We start from the raw sequence: 24,635 nt of genomic DNA on the forward strand, positions 1-24,635 counted from the left end.
CTCTACTCTAAAAATGGGCAAATTAGTCTCTATATGTTAAATCAAAGATCAAATTGGTCATTTTTGTTAAAAATTAATGTGGCTGATGGAATATCTGGATCTTATGTTGATGTATAAGGATAATTTTTTAATAGTAAAACTAATTTTTGAATAGTGGAGGCAAAATACAATCTAATTTATACATGACCTCCTTGATACTTTTACTGACATTTGTATCTTTAATATGTGTTAGTACGAGGGTGGACTTTGATGATCATGTTATAAATCTGACCGATGCTAAGTTGCTGACATGTTTGATGATCTGCACATGTTAATCCAATACATATTGTCTGTCTGGTTTCATCAAATGTATTCTCTGTCAGTTTCATCCTCTCATCAATCACCTTCTGCAACTTTCTAGGGTACAGCATTTTAACATACTCAACGAACCCTGTTTCGTCCCCTTTGAATTCTTCCTGCAGTGTTTGGTCCGTCATCATCTCCAGCACCAAAATCCCAAACCTGTGAATTTCTGATACACAAAAGAAGTTAACATACTCAGATTAAACTTGAAATTCAGAGGGTTGAACAAATAACACCGAAAAAACTTACTGTTTGAGGTGCTGTTTTCGCCGATCCTAAACCTTGCAATCAAAGGGTCTCCATTTTCATGTAGCAAAAGGCTGCTTGTTTTTATATCACAACCAATCTCAGGCCATTGTTCTTGAAGATAACACATTGCTTTCAGAACTCCCACCAATACTTTGTACCTATGTTCCCAGCACGGAGCTGATTCTGACAACCACGTCTCAATACTCACTCGGCCGATCCATTCAGTGACAAGGGCCCTTATGTTCCGATTACTACACCAGCCATAAACTTTCACCAAGTTCCTATGGCGCAACTGAACCAAAACTTTGCATTCCTCAACATACTCCCTATGGTTTCCCCTATTATTCGAATAGATTTCGATCCTCACTTGAGTTCCGTCCCTTAAGATCCCTCTATACATAACGAAACCATCTCCTTTTCCAACCATATTCTTCTTCGAGAATCCGTTGGTGGCCGCTTTCAACATTACGGTTGTGAACTTACGCTTGTTCTGAAGCACTCTCGGTAAGAAATCTGGCCTTCGAAAACACAACCACCACAAGCCACCCACCGTGAATACAACAACCAAGGGAAACCCAAGCAATAACATCACAGTCTTTATCTTATACCTCCCATGACTCGGTAAGATCCCAGAGTTAAAAAAACATGAAGAGTTAAACCGTCTGAAGAACCAAGAATCTGATATCTTAATCTCCGAGAAATGATTATACGAAAGATTAAGAATGGTAAGATTAGTGACACAGGACAACCTTTGGATTGGGACATCCCCTGAAAGTCCATTATGGCTCAAATCAAGAACATGGATTTGTGTACAAAACAAAACATCAATAGGGAAAGTACCCTTTAGAGAATTATTAGAAAGATCAATGGAAAGTATAGTAATGGGGCAGTATTTCCAAAAAAAAGTGAAGGATAAGTAAAGTGGGGTGATCTTAGGACGGTTTCGAAGATTGATTTTAGGGAACGATTCGACACAGTTGGGATTCTTCGACTCATTACATAGGTGACTAGCCACAATGGTGAACTTAAAGATGGCATCAAGGTCCATAGGAGATGAACCACAGTACCTTAGAGATGGGTTTTTTAAACAGTTTGAAACGATGGTGGTGTTGAAATTGGAGGGTGGGTGTAAATTTGCAAGGTCTTCTATGACTGTTGCGGGTAATGTTGGTTCAAAGTAAGCGATGAACATGAGAAGAAGACATGTAATGAGTATGGAAGCCATGGCCTGAACTTTTTTTGTTTTTTTTGTTAAGGTTAGATGTCGAAATGGAGTTTTAAGTGTTGGCAAATTTTGGAACGGTTTATGGTAGTTAATTACAAGTTGGTTTTTTTGTTGTTAGAGTGGGCTAAGAGATATGGCTTTTGAGTTTTGATGAAAAATGCTAATAATGTTAATCATCGGATTGAGTTTTTTAAATCAGAAAATACTAATAAACATTTATTCAATGGACTCCAGCCTTCACACATGGCAAGGGAGGTCACCCCTTATATATATATATGTAGAACCAAACAATACAACATATAGTTTTAGATATTAAGTCTACAAATAAACAAAGATTAGATAGAAATAATGAGGTTCATATACCTAAAAAAGCTTTTATTCTGCCGTTATACTCTTCCAAGATCCAAGACATGGAATACTTTGTTCATATCTAAAAAAGTTACCAGGATCTACCTTACTTTTCACTTGCACCAATCTCTCAAAATTCCCTTTAAAATACTTTCTTCCCCATATAACACCCTCTGAGTAGCTTGCATTGCCATTTTCATTAATCCCTATATCCACATCTCTGTAATTCAGATATGAACTCCTTGGAGATTTTGATACATATGGAGTCATATAATCATAAAGCTTCCTAATCTGATCTAAACTACGACCAGAAGCCTCGACACCATCGTCTTTCCAAGTCACCGAGTATTGGATTTTGTATATGTTCCCTGCTCGATGAGGAAATGGGGTTTCGAACTCCGAAATCTCACTCATTTTCCCACCATAAGGATTCAAAGTCAACGCAGGTCTTTTAAGTTCAATCATTTTGTTCCAAATCCCTTCAAGATTCTCCTTTGAAATTGGTTCTTGCACATAATCTGATTTCTTTTTCAAGTACTTTTCTTGTTGAGGTTGTCTATCAAGCAACGCATCCAAGGATGTTCCTTTAGGATAATTAGACCAAAACAAGATTGATTCAATCCAACTCATTTCAATACATTGGTCAAATGATAAACCCAATTCAGGGAATGCTTCATTCATTAATGAACTCAGTTCTTGACCATTCCCAAGAAACAATCCAATGAACTTAGCTTTAATGGACTGCAAATGTTTTTTATTCACAGGTAATAAAACAACTCTAATGAACAAGTTTGGATCTATTTTATCAGCTATGTATTGCCATTTATGAACAATACCAGTTACACCTTGTTCTAAAGTTTTTTCAATTTTAAAAACAGTAACAATTTCAGGTACAGAAACTAACTTGATTTTCCATGAAATGATGATACCAAAGCTAGCTCCGCCACCTCCTTTAATAGCCCAAAACAAGTCTTCCCCCATTGATTCTCGATCTAAAACATTGCCGTTAACATCAACAAGCTTTGCATCAATAACATTATCAACAGATAACCCAAATTTCCTCATCATGTTGCCATAACCACCACCACTAAAATGACCACCAACACCCACTGTAGGACAAACACCAGCAGGGAAACCATGAATTTTACTTTTTTGACTAATGGCATAAAAAAGTTCACCCAAAGTAGCACCTGATTCAACCCAAGCTGTTCCATTGTCGACAATCACAGATCGAAGGTTAAACAAGTCAAGGATCATGAATGGGGCTTTAGATACATACGAAAGACCATCGTAATCGTGTCCACCACTACGGATCCTCATTTCTAAACCATGGGTTTTGCAGCAAATGATGGAAGCTTGAATGTGAGAGACGTGGGAAGGAACCACGATGAACAGAGGTTTAGGGGTAGTGGTGGAGGTGAACCTGAGGTTTCTAGTGTATGATTGCAAAGTGGATGTGAAAGAAGGATCGGTGGGGAAGAAGGTAACTGAAGAGATCGAAGGGGAAGCTATGGAATGATCGGTAAGGCATTGAAGGATGGTTTTGTTTTGCTTAAGATGATCTGAGTTCGCCATTGAAATACAAAGTAGAAAGATGATGACAAGTGACTGAAAACCCATCAAAATTTTCGAGTTTTCAGAGAAAATTGAAGAAAACCCAATTTCTTTTCGGGCATTTACATACAACTATAAGGAACCTTCTGTAATTTACAAGGGAAGCAACCTTGAAACTTAGACAGGCAAGACAACCTTTAATTTGGGTTTGGGTAAACTACACCTAGGCCACTAAACTATTAATAAGTTTACGTTTTAGTCAATGAACTTAAAAAAGTTAGTCACTGAACTATTGGAAAATTTTCATTTAAGTCACTAAGCTGATAAAATTGTTGTTGTATGGTCTTCTTTGTTTGCACTACTTATACCAATCGAAAGCTCACCTTTCTATTATCTTCTACAATTTAGTTTTTTTATAAAACAACTTTAAACGTTATGAATCTATAAATCAAAATCCAAACAAGTTTCTTTTCTGATCTCTAACACTGACCGTCAGATTAAATTGGATCTAAGATATGTTCTCCTACTCGTTAATATGTACTGATCCACCGTACTGATTGTTGAATTGTTATTTAAAGAAAAAACACTATAGTAGTCTAATGACTTAACTAAAAACTTTTGAATAGTTCAACTACTTAAATGAAAACTTTTAAATAGCTTAGTAACCATTTCGTAACATTTTGAAGTTGAGTGACCAAAACGTAAACTTACTAATAGTTAGTGACCTTGGGTGTAGCTTACCCTTCGGGTTTATTTGGCTTGAAGAAATGGTTTTTTTTGTCAAATTATGGCTTTGGTCCTTCTAATTATACTCGATTATGTTTAACTTTCTTTTTTTGTTACCAACTATAAAAAGTTAGAAAATGGTCACTCATGACCCATGTATCCACGTGTTTTTTGGTTCAATTCGTTCATTGTCATTAACTTTGTGATAAAGAGATGACGTGACAATCAAAGGTGAATATAAAGGGGTAAGACCTTACCTCGCCCCAAAATGAAAAATGCAATTCTAGTTACTTATAAATGATAAAATTAAAATTAATATTAGAAAAATTATGCTTCTGCCCTTCCAAAAAGAAAAAAATTTTCTATTCAGTCTCTTTAAAAATGATAAAATAATAAAATAATAAATGATAAAAATCTATATTTGACACTTCAAAAATTTATAATTCAATTTTCGCCCTCTAAAATAATTTCTAAATCCATCCCTGATAACAATTTTAAAATTAGTATAATAAATTTAACCCTCAATATTTATATATATATTGATTGACATAGCACATATAATTGTTGATTCTTATTGTATTCATATTAAATATTTTTGTATATATATATATTTACATAGATTTTAACAAAAAAATGTAGTGTTGTATTATTTATATCCATATATCACCTATTGAATTACATTTGGAAACCCTTGAAGTTCGGAACTTTTAGGACTTTCTCTTGCTATAAACTAAAGTCTCGTTGATTATAACATAGAAAATGTTTTCCATGTGAAAAATAAATTATGATAATCTGTTGTTCTTACTTTTTATAAGGAGAAATTGTGGAAAATAAATTATATTATCAGTGAATCAAATAATAGAAGAGAAACACAAAATGTTGAATCCCAAGTGCTTTAATTTTTTAACCCTTTTCATTTCATTACTATCTTTACCATCTCCAACAATTTCCCAATCTTCATCATTAACCAATTTCCTTCATTGCCTTCATTACGGATCCGATCCGATAGTCTCTCAATCAATTTACATCGCTTCGAACCCTGCTTTCCAAACTATCCTACAAGCACGTATCAAAAACCGTCGGTTTTTGAACCCCGAAACCCTGAAACCGGTTGCCATCGTAGTGCCTACACGTATCGACCATGTCCAAGGGACTGTTATATGTGCAAAGGACAATGGTTTGCAGATCAGGATCCGAAGCGGTGGCCATGATTATGAAGGACTTTCGTATAGATCAAATGTTACCTTCATCATCCTCGACATGTCCAATTTTCGATCCATTGACATCGATGTCAAAACTGAAACTGCTTGGGTTCAATCTGGTGCAACGTTGGGAGAGCTTTACTACCACATTGCTAACAAAACAAACATGCACGGTTTCCCTTCGGGAATTTGTCCTACTGTCGGGATCGGTGGTCATTTTAGCGGAGGAGGGTACGGGAACTTGATGAGAAAATATGGGCTCTCGGTGGATAACATTCTCGATATTGTCGCCGTCGACGCCCTCGGCAACGTCCATGATAGAGCCTCAATGGGTGAAGATCTATTTTGGGCTATTAGAGGAGGTGGTGCTGCTAGCTTTGCCGTCGTTGTTTCATATAAGATCAAGCTTGTTCGTGTCCCAAATAAAGTGACCGTATTCAGAAAAGGGTTCACTTTAGAACAAGGGGCTACTGATTTGGTTCATAAATGGCAACAAGTAGCACCAAATATCAACGAAGAGTTCTTCATAAAAGTGAAATTAGAGCCATCGTTTATCAACGGAAACCAGACGGTAACGGCTACTTTCATCGGTTTCTTCCTCGGGCGACGTGAAAAGCTTCTTCCTATTATAAGCAAAACCTTCCCGGAGTTGAATTTAACCCAACAAGACTGCCATGAAATGAGATGGGTCGAAACAACACTATTTTGGGCTGGTTTCCCTATAGGAACACCGATTGAAACATTACTCAATAGAACAATATGGACACCTTTATTTTTCAAAAACAAATCAGATTACGTCAAAAATGTCATACCCAAAGAGAGTTTAAACAAGATATGGAAGATGACAATGGCGATGATGAACAGAAACGACATAAATAAAACAAGGTTCGATTTGGAATGTAGTCCTTATGGTGGGAAAATGAACGTAATCCCAGAATCCAACACTCCATTTCCTCATAGAAAAGGTAACTTATTTTTGATTCAATATGCGTTTTCATGGATTGATGAAGGGAACAATGTGAGCTTCAACAACATTAAGAAATTAAGGAAATTATACGATGGGATGACTCCTTATGTGTCCAAAGATCCAAGGGAATGCTTTCTTAATTACAGGGATCTTGATATTGGAAGCAACCGAAGCAACGAGACTAGTTTTGATGATGCTAAAATCTATGGGAGGAAATATTTTAAAGATAATTATACGAGGTTGACGAAGGTGAAGGCTAGTGTTGATCCTAATAATTTCTTTAAGTATGAACAAAGTATTCCTCCTATTAAGTAATATCATTTGTTGTTGTTGTTTTTTTTTTGGTTTAATTTGTTCTTAGAATAAAGTAATTAGTTTGTAGCAAGTGATCATTAATTCAAGCTTTTTAAACATTCTTCATCTTCATGTAATGGTTTCTATTTTTTTGAGTTAATTGCACTTATTGGTTTTAAATTTTAAAAGCGTTCTAATTGTGTCTTGGAAATATTGGTATTTGTTGAGGGTTGACCGACTCCTTTGGGAGAAAATTTTGAATTGGTGTCCGTCAGACAATCAGCAGGTTTCCCAACAATTGAAAGTATTTGTCCCCTGGGAGAGGGTTTTGTCTCCCTTGCTCTGCCTAAAGCTAGCGTGCTGTGAGCGACTGCCCTAAGGGCTTGGTTCACAGAGCCAAGAGCACGTTAACCATACGTGGACGTATGACCATTAAGAGGTAAAGAGAGAGTTTACCGTCCCAAGTGGTACCATATACCTTTAATTGTTGGGGGTTGGATTGGCTGCTTGACGGACAACACTTAGAAAACTTCACCTAAAGGAGCTAACCGACCCTCAACGATGTTATATCAATTAGGTATTTCGGTTGACCTAACCATTAGCTAGAGCCATTAGCTCGAGCCTTGAAATCCCAGCTCAAATATGGCGTGGGGCATATTTAAAACATGAGGGTTGAATAGCAAATACGTATTTACAATTTGACCTACATATTTTAAATATGTTTTACGCCAGATTTGAGTTAAAACTTAATGTCTAAACAAATGGCAAGACCAATGAGAGAATCTAATTGATACTATGATATCGATAATGTGAAGACTCAACTAAAATGTTTTGAAGCTTACAAATTAATTTAAAAATTGGATCATAGTTTAAGGACCTTTAATGAAAACTATCCCCTTTATCTTGTTTCAAATGGGATTCAATGGGTAAATTAAGCTAAAGGGATTCGCAAAGGTCAACCGGATCTAATTGCATGACCTTTGGTGCACTTAACATTTGGATTAAATTGCGGTGGAGTAGTGGCATATATAGCTATCCTTGTTTTACGGCGTATTTTATACATTATCAGTTAATTATATCTATTATTAGTGTATAATTTTATATATTTATATTACATAATACTAAATTTTCTTATTGACATAAAACCCCAAAATAATTTAAACTACTTAATAATTATTAAAAAATTAGAATAATAACATAATAAGAGTTGATAAACACGATATTGGCCTTATATATATAAATTCGAAAAAAAAGAAAGTTATAAACTTATAATTTTGAATCATCTAAAAATTATGTGATGAGGTTCAAGATAAATTGAAAAATTTTAGGGGCAAAGATAAAAAATTTGTAAGGCTTAAATTGAATAGATATCTTTGGAGAGGGGCAAAACTTTTTTAACCCATAATATTTTCCTTAATCAATTAATTGAAAATTATTTTTTTAATAACTTTATTAAAACTTTTTATCATATTTGCTCTTTTAAAAATAATGTCTACAATTACTTATAGTCCATTTTCAATCCATAAATAGGAGGATAATGCACTTCTGCATACTTGAACCCATGTCTTCCTATATTGACAACTGTTATAATAAACGTCGATAATGGCGGTAAAGCGATCGCAAAAGCAATAAGAAAAGAAAAAAAAATTAAGAACACACAGATTTTACGTGGAAACTTTTTCGAGAAAAAAGCCACCAGTAGAGGAGGAGAAATTCACTAATGTTGAAAAACGAATGACACAAGAGGAATTTCGACTACATCTATTTAAGGGTTGAAAAGCCTTATTCTAATCAAAGCCAAATAGAAGAAGTATAGTTTTATACGGGCTCAACTTGTGCGATATGGTCCGTACGTACCACAGATCCCCTTATTTTGCCACTATATTTATTTCTCCAACAAGTGTCGGGATTCAAGTCACACAATCTTTAACAACAACAATATACATACCAATCGAACTAAGACTTAATCGGCGTTTGAAAATTAATTAAAAAACCCAAAACAAATTACTTTCCAAATAAGTATTAAATGAAGATATGGAATACAAGTTGATGAAGAAAAGCTTACTAAAAATGATAAAGAAAAGTATAATTAAAAGACGTATTAGACTTAAATAATTGATTGTTGGTTTATATTTTCCTTGTATGCATGTGTAATGGTACTTTCACAAGAAAATTCAAGAGAGATGATTGCTTTTAGAATTAGACAATTGATACGAACTATCCACAAGATAAGGATTTTTGGACTAATTAATAGCTAGCTTAATTATATGGAGTTTTTAAAATTATTTTGGATTTGAATCTCACGTGTAAATTTTGTGTAATTATTTTTTAATTCTTTTGTATTTTGTGTTAAGCTTAAAACTTATTTTAATTTTAATATATTATTATTTTATTTATATTTTTAATTATATTATTGAGTATAATATTAAAAGAAAATTATGAGTCATTGGATAACTATCTCGTGGTCATACTTTCTTTCTTTAACGCGAAAGAAAGGTCAAGAAAGAAAATATCAAAATCTAAGTATTAACCCCAATTTTCAATCAAATATTATTTAATTTAGATTTTGAGTTGATACAATTTCATTGTTGAAAATAATAATGGATAATTAAATAGATTTATTAATTGAATCTTAGCTCGTTTCGCATTGACATTGTTGCAAGCGTAGGAGGTCATGAGTTCAAGTGCACTAAAGCGTATTATTCTCCTATTTAAGAGTTTCATATGATATATAGAACAATACATCATTCAAAAAATTCAAAATAAATAATAAAAAAATCAAGACTTGTCCGGAGTAGTCAGAGTAGTGATTAAAGCTTCTTTCTAGAATTTAGATGGCACAAGTCCAAACCTTGTCTTCCATATATTCTCCTCTCTAATATTAAAATAATAAGAAAAATAAAAAAAATTATTTAGATGGCTGTTCAATTCATTTTTTTTACGGGCCAATGCCGAAAAAATCAATCAATATGCATCGATACTATTAGTAACAATTGAAAAAGAACTTTGCATCGATCTACTACAAAACGAAACATTCTAATTCATATGAACAAGATCTATATATAATCGACAACCTTAATAAAATGCTAGAATGGAGGCGCCAACCAACTTTGTATCGTGGGACTGTGGGACGACGGTGTTACCCTTCTAACTCATTTAAACCTACATACCAATTCAAAAGGAAATGCATTAATCTCAAAATTAGACATAAACTTTGATTTAATGTACAATTGTATACATGAATTTTGATATTGTATAATTTTATACATGAAATTTTTATTTGATTAAATTCTCATAAATTATTAACACAATTATTGATGTAGCATCATTTTAAATTAATATATGAAAGTCCACAAATTCGACATAAATTTGATTTATACAATACGTTAATTTATTCTTTATTATACAAAAAAGGGTCAAATTGAATTACACAAATAAAATCACACAGATATATTATTATCTATTATACATAAGATATTTCATTTTCATTTATTGTCTATAGATGGTTGTAGAAGGCAACGATTTCAATGAGATGGCAATGGCGGTATGCTTTGCTCGTTCTTGAAGAAATTCTTGGGATCTATCTTGGCTTTCACATCCGCTAGTCTTATGAAATTGTTACGAAAATATTTTGCCCCGTATTCTTTCGCATCCTCGAAGTCCGTCTCGTCGCTTTCATTGCTGCCGATGTCGAGGTCTCGGTAGTTGATAAACGCTTCCCTCGGGTTGCTAGACGCGTACGGGGCCATTGCATTGTACAACCTCCTCGATAGCTCGACGTAACGCGCTGTGGCATTTACCCCTCCTTCGGACTCGGACCATTGGATCCCGTATAACACCTTGAAGAGGTTCCCGGCTCGGTGCGCAAACGCGGTCTCCGAGTCCGAAATCTCTTCCATTCTTCCGCCGTAAGGGTTCATCTGGACGAAGATGTTTTCAATGTCCATCAACACTTGCCATAAGGTTTCCAACCCTTGTTTAGGGATCACTGCTTTGTAGTAATCGGACTTCTCCTTGGCGAACACTTTGTTTACTGCTACTCTATCAAGCAACACATCAATGGAGGATCCATTGGAGAAACCAGCCCAGTATAAGGTCGATTCCACCCAACTCATCTGTAAACAATCATTTCGTGTCAAACCCAATTCGGGAAAGCTTACGTTCATTAATCGGAAAAGTACATCAGCTTGTCCAAGAAAATGACCGATGAATGAAACCCTAACAGTTTTATTGTTTCCACCATTATTGATAGGTTCAGGCTGAAGTCTAATGAAGAGATCTTTGGGCAGTTTAGGGGCAACTTGTTGCCAACGATAAGCCAGCTCCGTTGCGCCTTGTTCCAAGGTCCTTTGCACGGTGAAAACAGTGACCCTAGGTGGGACACGAACCAACTTGATCCGCCATGAAAGGATGATACCAAAGCTAGTTGTTCCACCGCCTCTTATTGCCCAAAACACATCTTCCCCCATCGATTTACGGTTAAGGATTCGACCATTAGCGTCGATCAACTGTGCATCAATGACATTATCAATGGAAAGCCCGTATTTTCTAATTAAAAACCCATACCCACCTCCACTGAAGTGTCCACCAATGCCTAGAGTGGTACAAACACCAGATGGGAACCCATGGACATTGCTCTTCTCGGCTATCCTATAATAAAGTTCGCCGGTAGTAGCTCCTGCTTGAACCCACGCCGTCTCAGTCGACATATCGATGTCTATAGAGTTTAGGTTGAACATATCGAGAATAACAAACGGGACATCAGAAGTGTACGAAAGTCCCTCGTAATCATGACCACCACTTCGAATCCTTAGTTGAAAATCATGTCGCTTGGCGCAAATGACAGCGGCTTGTGCATGAGATGGATGTCGAGCAGTTATAATGGCCACCGGTCTCGAAGTTGCTGATAAAAAAGTTCGAAGATTATTAGCACGTAATTGGTATATATATTGAAAAGATGAATTGTTGGGAGTTAAAATTGCATCGGTAATCGGAATAGAAGAGTCAGATTGTTTAGGCAAACATTGAAAAAAATCATCGAAATCATCTGAATCATCTGAATCGGAAGGTGTTACAGATGAAATCGATAACAAAATGAAAATTGAAATGATGGGAAAGATGGAGCTTGAAATTTTCATTTCTTTTTTCTTTGGATTTTTAGATGATATTGGTGCATTGCTATAATGATTTAATGGGGGCATATATGTATATAGAAGGGAGGGACCTATTTGGATTAACTCAAAGCCAATCTCTAATTGTTACAGTCTTTCTAAGACTTTTGAGAAAGAGAAGTTCATTTTTGTTTTTAATTTTGTTTCTAAAATATTTAGTAAAATCTTTATTCGACTTTCTTTTTGCCAGAGTGTACACACACATATATTTATTATTTCTTTGTTTGACGAACCAACTTTGTGTTCGAAGCTTCCAATATTTAGTTTTTATATATTAATTTGATTGATTTGTTTTTATTTTTATTTTTTGTATTGATTAATTTTAATTTTTATAATTTTTAAAATTTAAAATTTTACTCTTAACTCAGCTAGTAGCAATTAAACTCCTTTGGTTAAATTCAATTATTAGTCTTATACTATGCATATAGTTGTAGATTTAGTTTATATTCTTCAATTGGATTATTTTAAGCTGCCGTGCTTTTCTTAAAATTTCAATTTTAATACAATGACTGTTATTAATCCATTAACTAGATTTTTAGTGAATAATATGTGTAAATAACAAGCTGGCATTACATTATACATATAATAATATGTTTGTTGTATCAAGTTTTAGAAATAACAATATTTAATAAATTTAGCAATTATCTTTTAGTGAGGACTGAAATTTTAAAATTTAAAAGTAAAAAGATAAAAATGACCAAATTAAATTACATGAATTAAATCTATAACTTTCTTAAAGTATATGAACTAATAGCAGAATTTAACCTTTATAATTATACTTTCGGATTTATACATGAGTTAATTTCACTAAACATCTTTAAACTATGATTCTTATTTTAAATTGGCCCTTAAATTTTAAATCACTCTAATTACATCATTAAACTATCGAGGTTATATCAATTAAGTCCTTTCGATACTAAAATTTTACATTTGGGTCAAATAAAAAATTAATATATAAGGAAAAAAAGTGGAATAAAGATTTTATTCAATTTAAAAACAATATAAAAAACAAAAATGAAATTTCTTTATTGAAAAGTCTTAGAAACATGTTCAAGACTTTGACAATTTGAGATAAACTTTGAGCTGATCCAAACAGGTCCCTCCCCTTTATATATAACCCATTAAATCATAATAGCAATGCACCAATACCATCTGGAAAACAAAAATGAAAATTTCAAGCTCCATCTTTTCCCTTATTTCAATCTTCATTTTATTATTGATTTCATCAGCCACATCTTCCGATTTTGATGATTTTATTCGATGCCTTCCTCGACAGTCTAATTCTTCTCTTCCGATCACCGATGCAATATTAACTCCCAACAATTCGACTTTCCAATCTATATACCAATTACGTGCTAATAATCTTCGAACTTTTTTATCAGCAACTTCGAGACCGGTGGCCATTATAACCGCTCTACATCCATCCCATGCACAAGCCGCTGTCATTTGCGCCAAGAGACATGATTTTCAACTAAGGATTCGAAGTGGTGGTCATGATTTTGAGGGACTTTCGTACACTTCTGATGTCCCGTTTGTTATCCTCGATATGTTCAATCTAAACTCTATAGATATCGACATGTCGACTGAGACGGCGTGGGTTCAAGCAGGAGCTACTACCGGCGAACTTTATTATAGGATTGCCGAGAAGAGCAATGTCCATGGGTTCCCATCTGGTGTTTGTACCACTCTAGGCATCGGTGGACACTTCAGTGGAGGTGGGTATGGATTTTTAATAAGAAAATACGGGATTTCCATTAATAATGTCATTGATGCACAGTTGATTGACGCTAATGGTCGAATCCTTAACCGTAAATCAATGGGGGAAGATGTGTTTTAGGCTATAAGAGGCGGTGGAACTACTAGCTTTGGCATCATCCTTTCATGGCGGATCAAGCTGGTTCGTGTTCCACCTAGGGTCACTGTTTTCACCGTGCAAAGGACCTTGGAACAAGGCGCAACGGAGCTGGCTTATCGTTGGCAACAAGTTGCCCCTAAGCTACCCAAAGATCTCTTCATTAGACTCCAGCCTGAACCTATCAACAATAGTGGAAACAATAAAACCGTTAGGGTTTCATTCATCGGCCATTTTCTGGAACAAGCTGATGGACTTTTACGATTAATGAACGTAAGCTTTCCCGAATTGGGATTGACCCGAAATGACTGTTTAGAGATGAGTTGGGTGGAATCGACCTTATACTGGGCAAATTTCCCCAATGGAACCTCCATTGATGTGTTGCTCGATAGAGTTCAAGAAAACAGAGTGTTCTCCAAGAGCAAGTCCGATTACTACAAAGCATTGATCCCCAAACAAGGGTTAGAGACCTTATGGCAAGGATTAATGGATATTGAAGACATCTTCGTCCAGATGAACCCTTACGGTGGGCGAATGGAAGAGATTTCGGACTCGGAGACCGCGTTTGCACACCGAGCCGGAAACCTCTTCATGGTGCTGTACGGGATCCAATGGTCCGAGTCTGACGGAGGGATCAACGCCACGGAACGTTATGTTGAGATGTCGAGGAGGTTGTACGACGCAATGGCCCCGTATGCATCGAGCAACCCAAGAGAGGCGTTTTTCAACTACCGAGACCTCGACATTGGCAGCAACGAAAGCGACGAGACGGATTTCGAGGATGCTCAAGAATACGGCGCTAAATATTTCCGAAACAATTTCATAAGACTAGCTGTTGCGCGGAAGCGTGTGAAAGAGTAAAATTATTGTACTGAAAAATCACACTAAGTTCAATTCCCAGGAAAGAGAGGTAGATCACGAAGATCACTTAAATACCAAGTCTTTCCTAGCCAGAATATCCCTCTATCGTAATTTAATAGCACAATAAATCACTACAATCACATTCACAAAATATGCAAAACAAATAATAAAGAACACCAGAATTTTAACGAGGTTCAGCAAATTTTGCCTACGTCCTCGGGCACTACCAAATATATTTCACTCCAAAAATTACAAGTGAAATTTACAAATAGAGAGAGAGAATAATGCCTTAAGTAGAGAATGGCAATTATGGGATGAAGAAAGTAATATTGGTTGGCAAGTTGGGTTAAAAGTTGGCATGGGATAATTGCAATTTTGGTCCCTAATTGTATAGGGACATTGCAAATTGATCCTTGAACCTCAACTATAAATAGGCCTAACCATTGCTTACTTTCTTCATCCCATAATTGCCATTCTCTACTTAAGGCATTATTCTCTCTCTCTATTTGTAAATTTCACTTGTAATTTTTGGAGTGAAATATATTTGGTAGTGCCCGAGGACGTAGGCAAAATTTGCTGAACCTCGTTAAAATTCTGGTGTTCTTTATTATTTGTTTTGCATATTTTGTGAATATGATTGTAGTGATTTATTGTGCTATTAAATTACGATAGAGGGATATTCTGGCTAGGAAAGACTTGGTATTTAAGTGATCTTCGTGATCTACCTCTCTTTCCTAGGAATTGAACTTAGTGTGATTTTTCAGTACAATAATTTTACTCTTTCACACGCTTCCGCGCAACAATTGGTACCAGAGTCAGGTTTGTACTTAGGGAATACGACCGTTTACGGTACAATTCACGTATACGGCACTATTCACATATACAGTACTATTCACGTATACGGCACTATTCACGTATACGGTACTGTTCATGTATACAGTAGTTGGGATTGAGGAGAAAAATGACAGCAACATCGTCATCAGCAAGGACTACTGTGACAAATGTAAAATTTGAAGTAGAGAAATTTGACGGTACCAATAATTTTGGTATGTGGCAATATGAGATCCTGGATGTCTTATGTCAGCAAGAGCTAGATATAGCCCTTGAAGAAAAACCTGACAAGATGGATGACAAGGAGTGGGCCAAGATCAATAGACAGGCGTGTGGTACAATCCGCCTATGTTTGACCAAAGAGCAGAAGTACTCTGTCATGAGGGAGACATCAGCGAAGAAGTTATGGGATACACTGGGAGAAAAGTTTCTAACGAAAAGTCTTGAAAATAGGCTTTATATGAAAAAGAAACTTTATCGATTCACGTATGCACCCGGTATGTCGATGAATGACCATGTGAACTCATTCAATAAAATTTTAGCAGACTTGCTAAATTTGGATGAGAAATTTGAAGATGAAGACAAGGCATTATTGTTGTTGAATTCCCTTCCTGATGAATATGATCATCTTACCACCACATTGCTTCATGGGAAGGACACGATCACATTTGATGCAGTCTGTAGTGCGTTGTATAGATCTGAGACTCGAAAAAAAGATAAAAGAGATCACAGAGATACAACCGCAGAAGTCTTAACAGTAAGAGGTCATTCACACAGCAGCAAATCTGGTAGAAGGGGAAAGTCCAAAGGGAGACCCGCCAAAGATGAATGTGCCTTTTGCCGTGAAAAAGGGCATTGGAAAAAGAATTGTCCTAAGCTACAAAAGGGCAAGGCTATTTCTAATGCATGTGTAGCGGAGCATGATGAGGAGTCAGACTTTAGCTTGGTTGGCATGGCAATGGCATGTCAAACGGATGAATGGATTTTGGATTCAGGATGTACTTACCATATGTGTCCTAATAAGGACTGGTTTTCTAGTCTTAAAGAGCTAGAAGGTGGAATTGTTCTTATGGGCAATGATAGTGCTTGTAAGACAATGGGAGTGGGTACAGTCCAATTGAAGAATCACGACGGCTCAATCCAAGTCTTGACAGATGTTCGCTACGTACCTAGCCTGAAGAAAAATCTCATCTCATTAGGTGCCCTAGAATCTAAAGGGCTCACAATCACTTTGAGAGATGGATTACTAAAAGTAGTAACTGGGCAACTGACGGTGATGAAAGGCACAAGAAGAAATAACTTGTATTTTTTAAATGGAAGTACAGTTATTGGATCAACATCAACAGTTTCTACAAAAGATGTAGATTCAGAGGCTACCAGATTATGGCATATGCGATTGGGACATACTGGTGAAAAAGCTTTGCAGACATTGGTGAAGCAAGGCTTGTTGAAAGGTGCAAATTCTTGCAAAATGGAATTCTGTGAACATTGTGTTCTGGGCAAGTAGAAGAGGGTAAAATTTGGTCCAGCAATTCACAATACGAAAGGAATTCTGGACTACGTTCACAGTGATGTGTGGGGACCTACCAAAGTAGCTTCTTTAGGAGGTATGCACTATTTTGTTACTTTTGTTGATGATTATTCAAGAAAAGTATGGGTGTATCTAATGAAAAAAAAGTGAAGTTTTGGATGCATTTCTGAAATGGAAGAAGATGGTGGAGACTCAGACTGTCGAAAGGTCAAACGACTTCGATCAGATAATGGTACTGAGTACAAAAACGATCCATTTCTACAAGTATGCCAAGATGAGGGCATTGTGCGACACTTCACTGTTCGGGATACACCACAGCAAAATGGGGTGGCAGAACGAATGAATCGAACTATACTGGAGAAAGTTCGATGTATGTTTTCCAATACTGGATTGGGCAAAGAATTTTGGGCTGAGGCAGTTACATATGCGTGCCATCTAATTAACCGTTTGCCATCAGCTGCAATAAATTGAAAAACTCCTATGGAGATGTGGACTGGTAAATCTGCTACTGATTATGATTCTTTGCATGTATTTGGTTCCACTGCATATTATCATGTAAAAGAATCTAAGTTAGACCCAAGAGCAAAGAAAGCATTATTCTTGGGTATAACTGATGGAGTAAAAGGATATCGTCTCTGGTGTCCTGATACAAGGAAGATTGTTTTCAGTAGAGATGTGACTTTTGATGAATCAACTATGTTGAAGTACAAGGATTTACAAAAGGATGACAAAACCAGTAGTACTTTGCAGCAGGTGGAGCTTGAAAAGGTTAACGATGATCCAGCTAATATTGAAGGGACAAATGATGAAGAGGTTCCTACCCAAGAACCTCTACAGCAACAAGATTCAATTGCATATAGAAGGCCAAGAAGAGAGATTCGTAAGCCTGCTCGCTTTGATGATATAGTGGCCTATGCACTTCCAATTACAGATGATGATGTTCCTTCTACTTACACAGAAGTAATAAGTAACCCTGATGGTGTAAAGTGGAAGCAAGCAGTGAATGAAGAAATGCAGTCTCTTCATAAAAATAAGACCTGGGAGTTGGTGACACTACCCAAGGGAAAGAAGGCAATTGAATGCAAATGGGTATATGCAAAGAAGGAAGGATTTCCTGATAAAAATGAAATTCGATACAAGGCTAGATTAGTAGCAAAGGGTTACGCTCAGAAAGAAGGAATAGACTACAATGAAGTGTTTTCTCCAGTTGTGAAGCATTCGTCTATTCGGATTTTGCTAGCCTTGGTTGCGCAATATGATCTTGAACTAGTTCAGCTTGATGTGAAGACCGCGTTTTTACACGGTGATTTGGAAGAGGAAATCTATATGACTCAGCCAGATGGATTCAAGGTTGCTGGAAAAAAAAATTGGGTTTGCAAACTGACAAAGTCGCTTTATGGATTGAAGCAATCTCCGAGGCAGTGGTACAAGCGATTTGATCAGTTCATGAAAGGGCAAAGGTACACAAGAAGTAAATTTGATCATTGCGTGTATTTTCAGAAGCTACAAGAAGGAACTTTCATATACTTGCTCTTATATGTTGATGATATGCTAATAGCATCTAAGAGCAAAGTTGAGATTGAAAGATTGAAGACTCAACTCAATCTCGAGTTTGAGATGAAAGATCTAGGAGAAGCTAAAAAGATTCTCGGCATGGAAATATGGAGAGATAGAGCTCATGATAGAGTTAGCTTGTCTCAGAAGCAGTATTTGAAAAAGGTACTACAGCAGTTTGGCATGAACGAGCAGACAAAACCTGTAAGTACCCCGTTGGCTTCTCATTTCAAGCTTTCTGCACAACTATCTCCTTCGACGAATACGGAACGAGAATACATGTTGCAAGTTTCGTATTCTAATGCAGTGGGTAGCTTGATGTATGCAATGGTGTGTACAAGACCCGACATTTCACAGGCAGTTAGTATAGTGAGCAGGTATATGCATAATCCTGGAAAAGGACATTGGCAAGCTGTGAAATGGATTCTACGGTATATTCAGAAGACCGTGGATGTTGGATTACTGTTCAAGCAGGATAATACACTTGGTAAAGGTGTTATTGGGTACGTTGATTCTGACTATGCCGGTGATTTGGACAAGCGAAGATCAACCACCGGTTATGTGTTTACACTTGCTGGAGGACCAATAAGTTGGAAGTCTACACTACAGTCTACAGTTGCATTGTCAATCACAGAAGCCGAGTACATGGCTGTAACAGAGGCTGTAAAGGAGGCTGTTTGGTTACAAGGTATGGCTAAAACCTTGGGGTTGGTTCAGGAGCATATTAACGTGTATTGTGATAGTCAAAGTGCTATTCATTTAGCAAAGAATCAAGTCTATCATGCACGTACAAAACATGTCGACGTACGATTCCATTTTGTGCGGGAAATTATTGAAGAGGGGAAAATTTGTCTTCAGAAGATCAAGACTGCAGATAATCCCGCAGATATGATGACCAAGGTGGTAACAGCAACCAAGTTCGAACATTGTTTGAACTTGATTAATATCCTGCAAGTTTAATAGTTGAAGAAGGCACTATCAAGTATTGTTGTCAAAAGCAGAAAGAATTGTGTGAAGATAAGATTATCGTAATCAAATCTTCAAGGTGGAGATTATTGGAACCCACCATTGTTTGAAAAGTCAAATGGGGTGGGCACCGAAAGTAGAAAGTAATATTGGTTGGCAAGTTGGGTTAAAAGTTGGCATGGGATAATTGCAATTTTGGTCCCTAATTGTATAGGGACATTGCAAGTTGATCCTTGAACCTCAACTATAAATAGGCCTAACCATTGCTTACTTTCTTCATCCCATAATTGCCATTCTCTACTTAAGGCATTATTCTCTCTCTCTATTTGTAAATTTCACTTGTAATTTTTGGAGTGAAATATATTTGGTAGTGCCCGAGGACATAGGCAAAATTTGCTGAACCTCGTTAAAATTCTGGTGTTCTTTATTATTTGTTTTGCATATTTTGTGAATGTGGTTGTAGTGATTTATTATGCTATTAAATTACGATAGAGGGATATTCTGGCTAGGAAAGACTTGGTATTTAAGTGATCTTCGTGATCTACCACTCTTTCCTGGGAATTGAACTTAGTGTGATTTTTCAGTACAATAATTTTACTCTTTCACACGCTTCCGCGCAACACTAGCAAATGCAAAAGCCACGATCGATCCCGAGAATTTCTTCAAGAACGAGCAAAGCATACCACCATTGCCTCATTGAAATCCTGGCCTTCTACAATTATCTATAAATGAAAACCAAATATCTTATGAATTTGCTTGTAATTTTAAACATATCATGTTGTTCCATGCATAATAAATAAGAATATATTGATGTGATTTTGTTTGTGTAATTCAATTTTACCATGTATTTATATAATAAAGAATAAATTAACTTGTATTGTATAAGAGTTAATTGCATTTCACATTTTCAAATTATGATTTTCATTTTTAATTGATTCTCAAATTTTAAAACATTTTAATTACACCCTCAAATTATCGAAGAGAACAACACCAAAGGATTGGTAGGGGCCAAGTCCCCCTAGAATAGGAAAATATATAAGTTAATACAATGGTTAAATTACATTTTAGCTCTCATAAAAACACAAAACTCGCCTCCTAAAAAAACATAATTTATGGCTTTACCCATGCTATCAATGTTTATATGAATTAGATTCTTTTGTTACCAATGTTATATCTTATGTAATTAATTTTAAAATAAAAATTTTAAATAAATAAAAAGTTGCCTCATAAGGTTTAAATAAAATAAAAGTCCATCTAGTCCAAATAAAACGCTTTAGCAGAGTAAACCAGAAACAAACGAACTTAACACCAGAAAATCACCTAATATCCTCAATAGAACAAAATCAATAGCAAAACATTTGTTGACGACAAACTCCCAATTTTTCAAGACCATTAACCAAACTATTCGCTTCTCTTCTCGACGCTAAATATTTCCGAAACAATTTCAAAAGACTAGCAAATGCGAAAGCCACGATCGATCCCGAGAATTTCTTCAAAAACGAGCAAAGCATACCCCCATTGCCCCATTGAAATCCTGGCCTTCTACAATCATCTATAAATGAAAACCAAATATCTTATGAATTTGCTTGTAATTTTAAGCATATCATGTTCTTGCATTTATAATAAATAAGAATATCTTTATGTGATTTTGTTTGTGTAATTCACAATAAAACAACTTGTATTGTATAAGAATTAATTGTATCTATGATCCTCATTTTTAACTAGTCTTCAAATTTTAAAATATTTTAATTATATCCTCAAATTATTGAATAGGAGCGACACCAAGGGGTTGGTACTTAGTAGGGGCCAGGCCCCACTAAAATAGGAAAATATTACATTGGCCCCGTTATATTTTATTAAATTATAAATTAGTAAACAATCAAATTGTACTTTGACCCCAAAATGATAAAATTTTAATTTATTTCTTTAAAAAATATAAATATATAAGTTAATACAATGGTTAAAATGCATTTTAGCTCTCATAAAAATACATAACTAGCCCCCCCCAAAAAAAGACATAATATCTGGCTTCACCCCTTCTATTAAGGTTATATCAATCAAGTTCTTTTGTTATTAAAATTGTTAATTTAACCACTAAATGATACATTAAATCTTATGTAGCTAACTTTAAAATGAAAATTTTGAATAAATAATTAATTCAATAATTAATTTAATTCATGTAACAACTAAATATATACAATACCAACTGTGTTCGTATTCTGTTTGCTTCAACCATTAGGTGTGGCCCTGTAGACTCTTGTAACGTTAGTAGTAATACAATAACATTTCTAATGTTACAAGCAATGAGTGACATTGAGCAATGCACCATTGCTACTCAAGTTACAAGAAGTCGTGAATCGATATAACCTTTCTGTGATAAAATTTTCATGTATTATATCATTTTATCCTTTATATCTAAATTGGACACAAGTCATGAAATAGTCACACTTGTATAGTCTAATATCATATTTCTTGATATTCTGAATAGACTACAATAAACAAATAAGTGTGATATTTTATATAAGCTTATTTGAGTATGACCATCCATTTCTAGTCTCACTCCATCAAGTAACCATTATGTAGGAGGGACAAATCCTATCTTGATCAATCATATCCCATTACATAGACTTTGGTATATCCAACATCAGTCTTTATAGTACAACCTGTTATGGTAGACGTTTGAGTTTATTGTTAGATTTGTGTGGCCCAAATTCCTGTTAAAAATAAAAGTACAAGTGGCAAGATAGGGGGATCTACGAGAGTGAAGGCCGAGTTGTTACGATACAAGCTGCACAAATGAATAAGGTGTTTTAACCTTACTGCATTACTTCTATTTGACTTTGATTAGAATGAGGTTTTAAACCTATCAATAGATGTAATTGTCTCTCATTTTGTATAATTTGAATTCGACAAAGTGAATTTTCTTCTACTCCGCCCATGATTTTTTTCCGAAAGGGTTTTCATGTAAAATTCTGTGTGTTCTATTTTTTCTTTCTTTTCTTTGCGATACATTGCCATTATCGATGTTCAATTTATCACATGTATCAAAATATACGACTCACGATGTTGGGACAATGATGATCTCAAGTTTGAGGATCGTATACATAATTATCACTATGAATACTGTTGTGATTATTATATAATAATCCAAGAAATATACTCATAGCAAGCCAGTCTAGTATATTGTTCTCTAACACATACTCATATATTGATTTTGACATCCCTATGTCAGACGACACTTTATCATCAATCAACTATTAACTTGAAAGAAATAAATTTGAAACTTACGCGTCAGCAACGGAAGAAAGAAGTTGAAATCTAAAGTTGATAAAAAGAAATAGAATGTTGAATAAAAGTCATAGATATGTATATATAAACATGATAAGATATTTAATTTAAAAGTTAGGCAGAGTTCTTGATAAGGGTAGCTAGGGGTTGTGTAGCGACGTAAAAATTTTAGCTTAGCTTGGTCGCTAATTGTGGCAATTTATTGAAAAAAAGTTTGAAATTTGACGTTTGATTTTTGAAATAAACAGGGAGTCGCCACCGATCCTTTTTCCTAGGTGTGATCGGACACCTATTAGATCTCTTATTAAAACAAATAAAAGGCTAAGTTTAGGTCTACGTTAAAATCCAGAGAAAATTTAGGGTTCGGGAGTCGGTTATGCACGAGGAAGGTATTGGCACCCTCGCGACGCCCAAAATTGGTATCTTATTAAACACATGTTGTCTTGATTTTCAAAAATACGAATTCAATTTGACATTTAAGTGTGATCCGATTGAAGGAAATGAGAAGTTGCAAGTTTTTTTATTTTTTAGAAGGACGTCCCGTTTTTAACACGAGCCGATTAATTTCACCCAACATAGCGATGAAATCAATGACTTAATGTTAAAATCGGTACATTGCCTTATTCTTAAAATTAAAATGTAAAAAGTTTTTAAAATGATAGTAAAAAAAATCCAAGAATATTATTGTCAAAAAAATGCGAATAATGATGTGAATAATAAAATATATAAAATATAAAATATTAAAATATCAAAATATTAGAATAATAATAATTAATATTGACAAATAAAAAATAAAATAGAAATAAAAAAAATGTACATAATATATATATTAGAAATAATAATGATGTTTAAAAATCAATACTATTAATAATACTACATCAATATGTACATATATAAAAAAAATACGTGATAATTTTAAAAATATGTACATAATATAGTGTTAAAAATACATACATAATATAGTTAAGATATATACATAAGATAACATGTAAAAATATATATATATAAATAATATAATATTAAAGATATATACATAAAATAGTATAAAATATATATATACGTAATATAGAATTTAAAATATACCTAATATATTAAAAGAATATATATAATATAATATTAAGAAATATAATAATAACAAAAAAAAGGAGAGAGAGGGAGAGGGTGGATGATTTTCGGCCACAAGGTCGGCCATCGTCCGGTCATCGGACAGCCGCCGGCGCCACCGTACGCGGCAGCCGGACCTCAAAAAAACTTTTTCGGTAAAAATGGGTAAGCTTCCTCCTTTTATTTTTTATTTTTACTTTCGTATAAAAGAAACAAAATAAGATTGAAAGGAAAACAATAAGTAAACAAAGAACTTAAAATGAGAATAGACAAAGAAACCTCTTTTGCTTTGATCTTTGATTAATCTTCAAAAAAACTAGCTTCTCCAAAAACTAGCCTTCACAATAACTCTTCTCCTTAATTACTTTAAAAAGAAACCTCTCAAAAAATCCTTTACAATAACTTTCTCTCCCAAAAACTCTCCAAAAAAAATCCCCCCCTAAAACTCTCCAAAAAAATCCCCTCCATATACAAAATATGAGAAGGCTTATATAGCCATTTACAAAATATTTTTTTATTGTTTATGTCTTCATTTGTAGGTACAAGTGGTGGTGGAGAAGGTGTGGCTAG

The 24,635-nt window shown here is 34.9% G+C and overlaps 4 protein-coding genes and 1 pseudogene across 4 annotated transcripts; 2 read left to right on the forward strand and 3 right to left on the reverse strand.

Moving 5' to 3' along the window:
- On the reverse strand, positions 1–1,884 carry LOC107930388 (protein NSP-INTERACTING KINASE 3). Its single transcript, XM_016862040.2, has 2 exons — positions 592–1,884; positions 1–511 (listed from the first exon to the last, which is right to left on the reverse strand). The coding sequence occupies exons 1-2, from the start codon at positions 1,814–1,816 to the stop codon at positions 219–221; spliced, it is 1,518 nt and encodes a 505-aa protein (XP_016717529.1). The 5' UTR covers positions 1,817–1,884; the 3' UTR covers positions 1–218.
- A 147-nt stretch (positions 1,885–2,031) lies between these two features.
- Positions 2,032–3,784, reverse strand: LOC107930387 (berberine bridge enzyme-like 8). Its single transcript, XM_016862039.2, has one exon. The coding sequence runs from the start codon at positions 3,782–3,784 to the stop codon at positions 2,192–2,194; it is 1,593 nt and encodes a 530-aa protein (XP_016717528.2). The 3' UTR covers positions 2,032–2,191.
- Positions 3,785–5,232: 1,448 nt separating this feature from the next.
- Positions 5,233–7,033, forward strand: LOC107930352 (berberine bridge enzyme-like 10). Its single transcript, XM_016861980.2, has one exon. The coding sequence runs from the start codon at positions 5,321–5,323 to the stop codon at positions 6,926–6,928; it is 1,608 nt and encodes a 535-aa protein (XP_016717469.1). The 5' UTR covers positions 5,233–5,320; the 3' UTR covers positions 6,929–7,033.
- A 3,300-nt stretch (positions 7,034–10,333) lies between these two features.
- LOC107930319 (berberine bridge enzyme-like 7) lies at positions 10,334–12,139 on the reverse strand. The gene has a single exon (XM_016861950.2). It carries the CDS (start codon positions 12,106–12,108, stop codon positions 10,432–10,434), a length of 1,677 nt encoding a protein of 558 aa, XP_016717439.1. The 5' UTR covers positions 12,109–12,139; the 3' UTR covers positions 10,334–10,431.
- A 1,104-nt stretch (positions 12,140–13,243) lies between these two features.
- On the forward strand, positions 13,244–20,373 carry LOC107930338 (berberine bridge enzyme-like 7; annotated as a pseudogene).
- Positions 20,374–24,635: the final 4,262 nt, after the last annotated feature.

The sequence above is a fragment of the Gossypium hirsutum genome, chromosome D10 (genome assembly GCF_007990345.1).
Source record: "Gossypium hirsutum isolate 1008001.06 chromosome D10, Gossypium_hirsutum_v2.1, whole genome shotgun sequence".
Lineage (NCBI taxonomy): Eukaryota > Viridiplantae > Streptophyta > Magnoliopsida > Malvales > Malvaceae > Gossypium > Gossypium hirsutum.